General features: G+C 34.7%; 1 protein-coding gene across 1 annotated transcript in view; it reads left to right on the forward strand.

Annotated features, from left to right (window-relative positions):
- The first annotated feature begins 3,000 nt into the window (after positions 1 to 3,000).
- Positions 3,001 to 13,661, forward strand: part of LOC144447833 (phosphatidylinositol 4-phosphate 5-kinase type-1 alpha-like) — a 79,941-nt gene continuing 69,280 nt past the window's right edge. Inside the window, exons 1-2 of the mRNA XM_078137941.1 lie at positions 3,001 to 3,297; positions 4,195 to 4,274. Of these exons, the coding sequence (XP_077994067.1) occupies positions 3,216 to 3,297; positions 4,195 to 4,274 (162 nt within the window). The 5' untranslated portion in view covers positions 3,001 to 3,215. The remainder of the gene's footprint in view (positions 3,298 to 4,194; positions 4,275 to 13,661) is intronic.

Consider the following 13,661-nt stretch of genomic DNA (forward strand, 5'->3'; position numbering starts at 1 on the left):
TTGCTATACTTGTCTTGATTAAGTACACTTCCAACATAGGATGACTGGATTATTATGATGGAAATTAGGTATGAAAATTTTGTTTTGTTATAACTTCAAGTTAAATCTTCAAACAATTATATATCTATCATTGCCCTGAACATGAAGTTGTGCGACAACGCAATATTTGCGTTATTTTTGTATATTTTTTTAGACTGAGCAACTTAAAGAGACTAAAAATGGAAAGGGTGACATGGCGGCTGTGGGGTGACATGGGTGATGGTCCAGAAGGGATTTTAAAACAAAACAAAATATTTCACAATATGTATCGTAGGTGGCGCTGTTAAAATATGTCGAATGAAATGGAATGAGATTAAACGTATCTCCCATGTGGCCACCTGTTCGGGTTATTTATGTTTCATATTCCATGTCCTGATATATTAAAACCCCGAGGGAAGTATGTAGAAATAGAAGGGGTGGAAGATGTCAAAATTTAAAAACTTGTAGGCTGACATAAAAACATGGCCAATATTTTGATAGCTATTGTGTGTCGCAATTAAAGTTACTCTTAGATTTAACTCTGATAATGCAAACGTTCCCACTTATTGTTTATATTTGTTTGTGTTGTTTCTTTTTAAGTACAATACCCAATGGTACGGTGAAGTTATAATCGTAATGAAAATGTCATACATACATACATACATACATACATACATACATACATACATACATACATACATACATACATACATACATACATTAGCTGCAATAATTGTAGCGTCTTGTTGCGGTTTTGAGGTTTTTTTCGTCTGTTTTGGTGACTTTTTAAGTTTTAGTGTTTAACCCGCACCTAACGGTTAAACACTAAAACTTATAAAGTCACCAAAACAGACGAAAAAAACCTCAAAACCGCAACAAGACGCTACAATTATTGCAGCTAATACATACATATACATACATACATACATACATACATACATACATACATACATACATACATACATACATACATACATACATACATACATACATACATACATACATACATACATACATACATACATACATACATACATACATACATACATCCTGGACATACATACATACATAGCTACACGCGCGCGAGTGCACGCGCGCGCGCACGCACACACACACACACACACACACACACACACACACACACACACACACACACACACATACACACACCCAAGGTCCACATATCAATTCAAACCGGTAGACAGGTAAACAAAGCTCTATGCTCTTTGATCATAAATAGCAGACGAAATAATCGATTTTTCATTGTTTGCGTTCAACACAGCTAGCCTATACCGTTATTTAAAGGGGCCGATCAGTTTCTTCGGCGGGGGGGGGGGGGTGAATTGTTAATTGGTCGGACGCCCTCTTAGATAGGAAATAAGGAGTTACCATTCTGTTTTTAAAATGTTAAGGGGAGGAGGAAAAAAATGGTGGAAGAAAATTCATTTCCTACAACGACATTGCTGTGTCTGAACTGTGGTATTTTTTGTTGTCCCCATTACTTTATTAAATACATGGTACATATATACATGTATTACCTACCATTACAGTTACTGTACATGTCATGTTGATTTTGCTGTACGACGTTGGTACCTAAATGCCATAATGGGGTTTTTAAAGACTCTTTCATATAAAAATCTCTATCTGCCTCTACCAATGGAAACTCACCAAAAAGGGAGAATCCATCTGATCCACTCCCTATCAGATGTACCGACCTTTTGGTGCTTCATAATTGAATGCTATTAAACTATTAAAAAAAGCTTCAACCAGATAAGTTGCTAATAGGCCCTAGGCCTGTATTATAGTGGTGCCTTGCAAAGTAGCATCAAAACTGGGGTGACCCCAAAAACGAATGACAACCCGAATGACAGAAAACAAGTCATGGCATTTACAATCAAACAGTGGAATGACAACCCTTTGTACTTTCAGTTAGTTGTGTTATGAATTTGTAAGTACTGTGTTTGGATTCAGACATGACACTGTTTATACATGTCACCAAACACCTAGTTAGAGAAATGAATATCTGTTATTACTAGTACAATAGTTCACATCTCAGAGTGTCAAGACAATAGGTACTAGAATTATCGTATGTCTAGAGATGTCATTCAAGTTAAAGTTTAGTACCCATTGTCTTGACACCCACGTGATGAGCTATTGTAATAAAAGAGATTCATTTCTCTAACCGGGTTTTGGATGACCTTTAGAAACAACGTCATGTCTGAACCAAAACACAGTAATTACAAATTCATAACAGTTGAATGATTCATCCGTGAATGGACAATGACAGCTCGATATCCTCACTCTATAGCATAAAGTGGAATGACAGCACTTTCAATGCTTTGAAACAGGGTCAAACGGTCGATATACTCTCTAATTCACGATGATTTACATGTAATGCCAAAGATCTGAAAGGGTCATACTGTTTATTTGTTGTTGTTTTTTAAATGATAGGGGTCATCCTGTATTTGTTAAGACTTTTTGTTGGCTAGGTGATACAACCCCCCACCCCCACCCCCGTTCGAGAAACTGACCAATCCCTAAGTAAGGGTAACTGTTGTAGAACTTTATTTGAAATGTTTAAATTAATATCCTTTTTATCCGTTATGCATGTACATGAAGTCTACGTTTGTATCTACACTCATGGATCCACACTACCTCCATCATCATGACTATGGCCAGAAAAGCTAATAAAAGTATGCCTAAACTTACTCTGAAGTGAAAAAACTCGGACAAACAATTTATATAAGCTTATACATGTAACGAATCCTCCAACTACTAGCGGCGTAAAAAAGTCAAGTATTAAAGTACTACTGTATAGGAATAAACAATTCCACAATTTAGAGAAATTATATAAAATATTAAACATTTTCATTTAAAACGCCCTCTCATTTTTATCAGTTAGAAATTTCGGGTCAAACGACCTTTACAAAGGTCAAGGGCCGAGATGACGTTGATTATTACCCACAATGCGTCTGTTGTCAATAGTCTAGGCATTCCCCAAATTCTTCAGTTGAGGAATAATTCCCATGTTTAGCAAGGAAAATATTCACTTTTAGGTGTAAATTTAACCCAGGCAGATATATATTGTACTCGGTTCTACAACTATCAAAATCGATAAAATTTTGACCCAGGAAATCGTAATTTCTGCATATATTATGCGGTACGCTTGAGGTGGAGTTTCAAATAGGAAACGCAAGATGGCGGCGGCTGCAGCGGCAGCGGCAGGAGCTGCAATTACAATTACTTCAAACGACCCTTACAGCAACAGTGATTTACTAGGTGAGTTCACTATTTCCCATTCTATTTAAATGATCTTACAATCGATGTAGTTCTGTAATATTTGAATTTTCATTTATTCACAATTTTACGTTGCCGATAATTTTCATCAGTCACGTTCACTCGTCTGAAGTATCATCCCGTGTCACTGTGTATAGCAGAACGTAGTCTGAAAAAAAGTGAATGAATATGGGACACTGTCACATCCCGTTTTGCTCACACGTGATAATTTACGCCTATTATGTTACCCGACAACTCGTGTTTTCAGCGATATTGAATATATAAGATCGGGTGTAGTTTCGTGACAAACAAGTCGTATTACAAGCGAAACAGCCGTTTGAAAAGTAAAACCACTCATAGAGTCATAACATAAACGCTAGATTTATAAATATTTCTCGATCTAAATTTGAAAAGGGATCGTTATTTCCGTGTTCTGTTCGCAGAAAAAAAATGCCATGCCCAGAGAAACACATTACAAATTTCCTTTTGACGTGTATGCAGTAGGTATTCAATAAAGCATGACTTCTAGACGCCATGCATCTAAAATTATAATCTGTATATCACTTATATATATATAATAATAATTTCATATTAATATTTCATTTTCACAATGGCCAATTTACGATGTTGTATATTACAAAGTTATAGATGCAGTTTTGAAGCCTATATTTGTTCAACTCAGTACACATTGTCTGTGTTATATATGATGCATAGAATTAATCAAATTACTTAGACCTGTTAGCTGTGAAGCTCTTAATTATAAATTTGTTATAATTTATAATTTATAGATTACAATACACCCCATTGTGTAAGTAAATGAGTACTTATAGACAGCAGTCGCTGTGTATACATTGTAAGCTGATGCTGTCATCTAAATGCTATTGTATTTCTTCAAAGCAGAAAGTAGTGATGAAAGAGAAAAAAGGAAAAAGGCTGCTTCTATGAAAAAGAAGGAAAAACCACCCCCACTTGATGTCTCGGTAAGATGCTTTGTGAATATATTCAATTGATGCCTTGTTCTTGACTGTTCTGGTCTTCCTTTCAGCTACATGTTTTTGGTAGGAAAACATGTTACTCATTGTGATCACGCACAAGCCAAGTTGTATGCATTTGGAAAGAAAATACAAGATTTATTTTCTGGTTACTGTACATCACAACAATATGTACTTATGTCATTGGTTCTGTGATTCTCAAAAAAAAAAATGTGTCAAAAAGAAGTAAATTACTGTTATTGTTTTCATGATTTAACCAGAAAATATTTGTAAAATCAGGGTTTTATTATAAATTGTCTCCAAATCATAGTGACAAGGTTCTGTATGTAAAAATTTGAGAAAATAGTAGATGATTGCGATATGAGAAAATATACAGAAATAGAGTTGATAACCTACACAGTGAACAAACAATGGAAAGAGAGCAGTAGAAAGGTCAAATATTACAATTGATGGACCTAAATACTTTGTATTGAAAGAAGTATTGGGATCAAGTTCTGAGAGTTGTATCCCAGGCAGTGTGCCCTCTAATGATAGCCAAATTTTGTTGTTGTGAGTCAAAATAAGAAAAACTGGCATTTCTTGTGAGTCACCACATAATAAAATTTTGGTGCATCACTAGAAATTGTGTCTGCGTCAGTGGCACATCAAATTGGCTTAGAGGATACACTGATCCTGGGAATTTGCAGGACCTTCAATCTCGGCTCCAAGATACATATTGCCCATCTACACGTACCTTGTCTGCATATGGATAATGGAGGCAAGAATCTTGGAGCCAAGATTATAAACACATTAGAGTAACTTGTATGAAATAGAAATTGATATTTGGTTATACTCATTAGGTATACATAGAGTATATTTTGAGTAGTCGTGTGTGTGTGTCATAATTTTTATAAAGATATTAGTATTCTGATGAAAGCGTGAGCTCTGTAGGATAGACATTGGTTATATTTAGAGGCAGTATTGTTAACTGCTATTCACTTAGATTATGTCACCGTAAGTGTATGTCTGTCTGTAGACATCTAATTTGTTTGTCTGTGGAAACTGTGAAACACATGAATTTTTAAGGTATTTAGTTTTCAATTTAGAGTCCCGCTGTATAGTCAGCGCTGTGTAGTCAGTTCACATTTTATTTTATAGATGATAAGATTAAAACAATTCTTATTCAGTCTAAGTACTTTCAGTGGGATTTGATTTTAGTGAAACAGTGACAGGGATGAATTTCAAGTGGAATTGCAGTGTAACGTAAACATGTAAATGTCACATGTTGGTGATTTTGTTATTCATTCACATTCTATCTGTGAAGACTCAACTGACTCACATTCTATCTGTGAACACTCAACTGACTTACTGATTTCAATTTTGAACAAGAATACACAAAGCAATTAATGAAAATTTTACAAACTCTTCCTATGTGATTCCTATGAAGAAATAACTGAAGTGCTTACAGTAAGTGCAAATCACTAGGAAATTTAAGATTGAAGTTTTCTCTAAAAGTATTCCTGAAAACTTCTCAATAAAAGTATAAGTAAATAAAATGATGAAATACATTTACACATATAGACATATACCTGCAATCTTCTTAAACAATTATATATAAATGCAATCTCAAGAATAAATGTTCATGGACTCTGGGTTCATGGTATCAAATTAAAATTTCTACCGACACACAGAATCAAACATTTCTTGGGAATAAATCCCAAATTTTTGCTGACACCTCATCAGCATTGTCAGGGGTGTATTACAAATGAAATCACTTTATATATAGGTATATGATGTTCCACATGACATTTAATATTTTAATTACAGCCTACATTTCTTTTTAAACCACCTACAAGTCAATAGTCTGTGCATAGACACTGTCTATGGTCTGTGTTACATGTAAAATGTTAAATGTCAACACATGTGTAGGTGTAGAGCTCCAGGTTATATTATTTGTCAGTATTTTAGCAGACATCATTGCGTAGCTTCTGTAGAATTAATCAATGTCATAAAAACTACTGAGATTTTTTAAATCCAAATCTCACCCTAATAAGATGATGTGAAATTCCAATCTCATTTACAGCAATTCTATTTTTTTCTTTTGAAAAATAAATACGTGGATATATACATGGATGTATGTACTTAATATTCAGTAGCATGGATGTAGTCATGTCTCTACATGCTGACATAGGGCCAGAAAAATTTGCAGAAATTCAGTTGTCTTCAAAGGTGTCTTTACAGTAAAGATGCTATTGTAGTTACCCCTACACACATTGCATCATGCACTATTACATAAGACTTGGTATCACAGACAACAGTCAGCAAAATATTTGCAAACATGTGCAGCATACTACTGTATACAATAGGTCTATACAAGTAGGTGTTACCCACACATGTGGAAGTAAAGGGGAGACAGGTGGTTAATACTGATTTCAAAGTGTCTGTCGTTTGTGATGCATTTGAATGAAATATAGATCAAACATTTTGTGATTACATACTGTTCTTGCAAGAAAGTGACTAAAAATATACTGTAGTTCAGTACTCTAAATTTGTTTACTTTTCAATGAGTTGATAATTTGAACATTTTAGTCATGATTAAGTGCTAAAATGTGTTCATGTTCAATCTCGTTGATTCAGTGCAGAACAGGCACAAATCTGGAACTATTTCACAACAAACTGATGTGTTTGTTATTAGACAGAGCTCATTCACAGTTCAGATCAGTTCAGTTCAGATCAGCTTGATTGACGGGACTAGTAATCCTTTCGATTCTAAGCATCGATCCCTCTGGTTCTTTGTCTAGTTATCATAATTGTTCTTAAATGTGGTTTACAGATGTTGATGATATGACATTGGCAGTTAGTTTGTAGTCTGGATGCCAGCATGGTGTCTAAACCGTAACAATACCACATAGGGACTAGACTAGGTAGTTTGTTCCATTCATTGGTCAACGACTCTGTTGGTGAAAACATGCTTCTATAGTTTTACCATAGACCATACACTAAGGCTCAGTATGGTTTTACATATCTATATAATTTGTGATGATGTCCTCTTGTTGATTTTGATGTCCTGGTATCTAAAATTTAGCTGTTTTCAATGCATCAGTGTTACTAACAATTTTAAAGACTTGCGTCATGTCTTCTCTGTTTCTTCTTTTGCTCAGTTATGTCATAGTTATAGCTATTTCAGACTGTCACAAGATACTGTAATAACATATTGGGAAGGACACATGTCAGATTAGTGTCTACTCATTGTAGATCATACAAATCAGGGTTATACTTGGGAGCCTAATTAACTCAACACAACCTAACCATACCTTTCTAGCTTTAAGACAAATGTGTAATCTATTTTTTACGTGACAGTCAGCCGACTTCTGTATTCTTCCCAGTTGGAATTATAGCATGTTGAACTGTAAAATGCCTCAAACGATAGATAAGTAAATGTCAAGAGTTAAACATTGCTACTGTAGTGTATGATCCAGCTTTAGATAGAAATGAATACCTAGAAAACTGATGATGCTGTTGCCATGGACTCTGTAGGATATGATGGGATATGGCAAAACTGCTGATAACCTGTAATCTGGTAGCTACATTTGTAGCTTGTAGCCGGTCTTGTAGTGTGATGTCAACACAAGATGTTCATGACTCATGGAGAGACTGTTACTTGTCATTTGCTTGCGGTCAGGAGAATGTTCTACCATTGGTGAGTCATGCAGTTATAATGTATGTACCTTGGGTGTTTCACCTTGTCTATGAATAACAACAGATCACCTGATCACATAGCTATCTGATATCTTGTCTTAGAGAAAAATAGAGTGATGAAGTGAAAAAATGATCCAGAAATGGTTGTTTGAGTAGATCACTTCTTTGAATTGGGATAGTGTGTTGTGATATGTGCCATTTTGGAGCTATTACACATGGTGTTGTTTTAGAACAAGAGTGATTGGGTAGTGTTTGTACCTTCAACCGGTATGAATAACAACAGATCACCTGATTGCATAGTTATCTCATGTCTCATCTTATTGTAAGCATAGTGATAATGATATTGTATAGATACATCTCAGTAGATGAGGTCTTTGAAGTGTATAGAGTGTGGTGATTTAAACCCCTGATTTTGGGGCTATTTACACCGGTGTTGTTTTGGATACTTGCATTTGAAGAGTGATTCTTCATTTGGTATAAAAACAACTCTGGAGAAAAGTGTTTTTTTTATTGTTCCTGCAATGAGAGCTAATGGTGTTTTATGAGGATCATGCAGTTTCACACCCCTATTGTGTTGACAGGATGCTGTTTTAAGATATGGTATGTTTGGCATTGGTTTATTGAAATCTGTTTATATGTCTAAATATAGGTCATACAACTGTATTTTAATGTAACTTTTCAATCCCAGACTGAAGAATAGGTTTGTTTATATTCAGTCCAACACTGATTTTATGGCTTTTCCAAAGGTTTTGGAATTCTAATGTCAAAAAGTTAAAATCTTGCATGATTCTCATTTGAATATGTACATGTGGTATATTTGTATGTCTTAGATATTTTGTAAAATAGTGAGGTGGAAACACAAGAAATTTGCCTATGTTTTGATAATGGAGATGGGGTGTGGATGGACGCTGGGGATAACATAAAATTAGCCCAACAAAAGGTACATAGTACAAATAATCGGCATGTTATATCTAATTTATGGTACATTTACATTGCTCTGATAATGAAGGGGGGGGGGGGGGTTGCACATGAAATTTGCATAAAGAAATAAATATTATTTTGTAAATCTCCATTGTTGCAAAAAATGATACAATGGAACCACAGGTCTATACAAAAATTAGTGTGTACCCAGAGATATAGTATCCAGACAGAATCAGTCTGTTTATCCATGGCTATACACTATGACTATGATGGAAACCTTGCTATAAACAGACATCATGGAAATTTCCGTAAAATTATATCAACTGGTTAGCCACAACAAACACACAGCATGAGACATTACAATAAATTCAATTCATCATCACAGTATATTGTCCTCAAGTACTGAGTGAATTCTAAAGAGAAATCACTTTTTGTACAATACTTACTTTTTTCAAAATCACTTGACTAAAAGTACTTGACTGATTAACTATGGCTATCACTATATAGGTATCACTATACTTTCAAATTCATGTTGTGTGTTATCGTATTCATTAATTTTCAAGGATATACGTACAGTGTATTTTCAAGAGCCAATTTGCAATCTAATCTGAGCATGCTCAGTTGCAAGGGATTATGGGATTATTTGTAGTCATGGTAATTCCTAATCTGGACTGATGGAAAAGCTTCGAAGGATATCCTTCTCACAGGGGTTTGAGTAATCAAGACTAGATATTTACTGTTACAATTTGTTTACTGCAGTGATTGACTATTAACTGTATTTATTGATGGAATGATACTTTATTACCCATAGTGCACTATTCAAGATGGTCGGTTTGCTAGTTGGTTATAACCAGTTGCAGATCTCACTGTCTGTCTGTATGTGAAACACATCAAAATAATGTTAGCCGAAAGTTCAATACCACACTTCTGTTTACAATTATTCCTGTTGACTTTATGCATAGTGAAATTTGCAATTGCTGTATTGCAGTGGTGTACATGTAGTCTTGATATTGATACACTTGAATCTATTCTGTACATCCAGTGCACCCAAACTCATCACTCAGCCAGCCTGTCAAATTGTAATTTTTCAAACATGCCAATATTCTATACTGTATCTGTATATTTGTACTGTGTCCATTGTTTGTTGTTATGTCGCCATATGTGCTTTCTCAGTTTATACAATGTATTGGAGGTAGTGAGATGAATAAAGAAATGATGTTTAAATTTTAATATTTGTTATCATCATGAATATATGCATGTAAAGATAAATACTGCCAGACTCTTCAGTTTAAAAAATGACATCGTAAATGTCAAATTTACCCTCAGACAGATGACATCAAATGAATATTAGTATATTTAATTTCATCTGGAATTTCTTTTTTTATATTTTTGCTTTATGTGTACTGTCTGAGTTATCATACTCTTCAAAGAAAAAAAAATGACATCGTAAATGTCAAATTTATCTAAACATCTAATTCTCTAATCAATATTTAATTTCATTTGGAATTTCTTTTAGTCATTTTTTTGCTGTCAATTTTGTGTTGATAAAAACATCCAGTGGAAAGACCTAGAACAAACGAGTTTCTGTTTGCAAGTGACTGTGAGAAGGAAATAGTATAGAATCTTTGAGTGAAAGTGGAGTTGTAATGAAGTTAAAAGTGAATTAAAAGAAATACAAATATCATGCTATGTAAAGAAATAAAATAATTGTTGCTATTTGTGATATAATATCAAAAATGATTTGAAAAATGTGAAAGACTTTTAATAATCATGTATTTATATTTGATTATGATTTCAGTTATAATTGTAACATATATTTCAAGGTAGATTTTAGCTTCATAGCTGAAAATAAAATTTACCAGTATTAGCAGTAAACTACATCTGACTTCTTAAAGTGAGTTTATAAACTTTTTATTCAAATGAAAATACTTGCATAAAACCTAATTTAACTACTTTAGAATAATGCTAATGTCAGTGCATGTCTTGTATGACATTATGTACGATTACCTTCTGTTGTTAGAAAAATTGGTCGCACAGTAGGGACTTCCTCAACATTCTTACATGTATAAATGAATTACATCAGCTAAGTGTTTATAAGTTATAACTCCGATAATACCTGGTTTGTGTTCAGTCAATTTCAAGTAATGGTAAAGTATTCTTCAGTAACCAGAATATTGAGATTACCTTGAAAAGCAACAAAATTACGACTCACTTTGTTCCCCTGAGCGCTTGCACGTTCCCGCAGTAGCGGGAATCGGTGGTGAAAGGGTTAAATTAATCACGTGAAAGTACTTTTCATAATTACCTTTTACCGTTATTGATGATTGTAGTCACTCAATTTTTCATCTCAGAGAGGGTATCAAAAGTCAGTTTGTCACTTTTTTTGAGCATGCCAGCCTGATCCTATGTTGAAGTATTTTGTAGGTTTTAATGCCCACACTTGTATGTTGGAATGTTTTTTTCCATTAGTCTTAGGTCTAAGATTGACATAGAAGAAGATTTAGTGAAGTAAAATATCGTGATGAGATAGTAAACGGTTGATAGACTTTGAAGTGGTCTACTAACAGTGTGGTAATACAGAGTGCCATACTAGGTAAACATGTACTGGACAGTGTTCTCCCCAGGAAATATGTACTGGACAGTGTTCTCTCCAGGATAGATTGCAAGGATGGCATGTAATTTACATCTTAATTTACATATAAATAACATGGTAATTTGCAGATTGGTTTGCACAGTGGTCAGCATATGATATGCATGTCTTCAACATTATAAGAAACTGTGACTGTTTATTTTAACACATATACACATACATCCTAGATGGCAAGGATGGTGTGTGCACTGTGCTTTCTCTATAACAGGGAGAACACTGCTAGATATTGTCTTTCTCCAACGTCTATGGTTTCATGATGCTCCATGATATACGAGAGTTGAGAAGGTCTAATGGTCTTCCTAGATAACCTATCGGTAATAGATGAGACGATTTTACTAGTATGATGGTTTTGTATTGTACTTATTGCTGGCTGAGTATCCTTTTCTTTACAAAATTGAGCACTTTGAAAGTTTGAAACATGTAATTTAATGGGTATATGTTGTAAGTTGGTAAATGCTGAAAGTGAAACTTGTTCCACACAACAAGTTCCAAGGTTCTTAGGTTCAAGGTTCATAGCTCATTTCAATGTTCTTACATATACCATTGCATCATACTATAGCCATCACAGTGATAATAGTTTATGGAAGAATGTGGATAGGTGTGTCTGTGCAGTAACTAAGTTAATGAATGCTATAGATGAACAGTCCATTTACATGGAGGGTATCCACTTTATTCATAGATGCATATTTTAGGTATTTGCATGTCTAAGTTAAATAAGACATGTCTTCTTTGTTTGAGCTCAGTGTTGTGCAATTAGGTATTACATGTTTAAAATCAGTAGAGCATGAAGTGTATATTAATTGCCACTATTGTAGGTCACTCGTGACTCCCCCCTGCATGCCTCTATCCTAGGTTCATACCAGTTGTTATTGATACCCTAGCAGATACAGTACTGCAGTGCCACAGTAGTCTTTTTGTGTGTGCAAAATTATGACCTTGTGTGGAGTATTATTGAATTTTGTTTACATCACTGTTTTTGCCAATGACTTAGGTTGTGAAACCCTGGTTATAGCATATGGGGGGGGGGGGGGGGGGGTGTTAATGTTATCCATACTGATACTGCAGTACCAGTGCCACCACAGTCTTTTTGCAAAATATGACCTTGTTGACTGTTATTGAATTTTGTATATAACATAATTTGTGAATGTTTTGGAATCCTGGTAACAGATGGGGGGGGGGGGGAGCTGTCAGGTGACATTGTTTAGAATTCCATATTGTGCACTTTGGTTGGGAAACTGTAGGGAGTGCAGGTAGATTTTACCTATTTACTGCCCATATCAAAAACAAATTGTATATTTACATGTAATAATTTATTCATTTATTGTCTCCATTGAAAAGTGTGAAACAACTAAGCACACTTCATGTACCTAAGAATCTATGTTGCAGCATGTGGAATACCTTGTTGTGAGTGTGAGTGTGAATGTAAAGTTTCAGGTTTATAGACACATAGATAAATAGACACTGTGAATAGAGAATATACCCCCTTAGTTGTACTTGGAATCATGGTATACACATTGTATGTCATGCTTAAAAGCACAGCTTGTCACATCTGTTCACCGGGGTAATGAACTGCAAAGAGGTCATTATATTGATGACCTAGACCAAAAGTAAGGTTGAATATAACTCACTTCCTTGTACGTTTTGCAGTGAGATTACAAATGACTGCCTATAGGATCTATGTACATGTAGCATGCTGTTATGACAGTGTTTGTGCAAAGCAGGTAGCTTCTTACCTGAGTTCTTTAGTCTCTGTACTTCAATCTCCCACCAACATTTTTCAATTTGTGTGTTAATCTGCAAGTTTTACCTTTCACCTTTCTGTTATTAGTGTTCCCCAACTTTAGCAAAAACATTGCATGAACTGCATTTACAGGTAGCTAATGGAAATAATAATTCCAGGGTGTTGGCATGGAGTCCAAGCTAGGTATAATTTGGTGCACACTTGATCATTTATAAATGTGCAAAGCAGCTTTTAGTTCGAAAGAAACGTTTGGCGAGAATATTAGGTAAATAATCACATGTCGAGAGAGTGAATCATGTCTAAGAGCTGAGTTCTACTTAACATGTCCATGTATGCATCACATCCAGGATGACATCACTGCAGACATGTTAATAAGGGCTGCCCT

Source organism: Glandiceps talaboti, chromosome 16 (genome assembly GCF_964340395.1).
Source record: "Glandiceps talaboti chromosome 16, keGlaTala1.1, whole genome shotgun sequence".
Lineage (NCBI taxonomy): Eukaryota > Metazoa > Hemichordata > Enteropneusta > Spengelidae > Glandiceps > Glandiceps talaboti.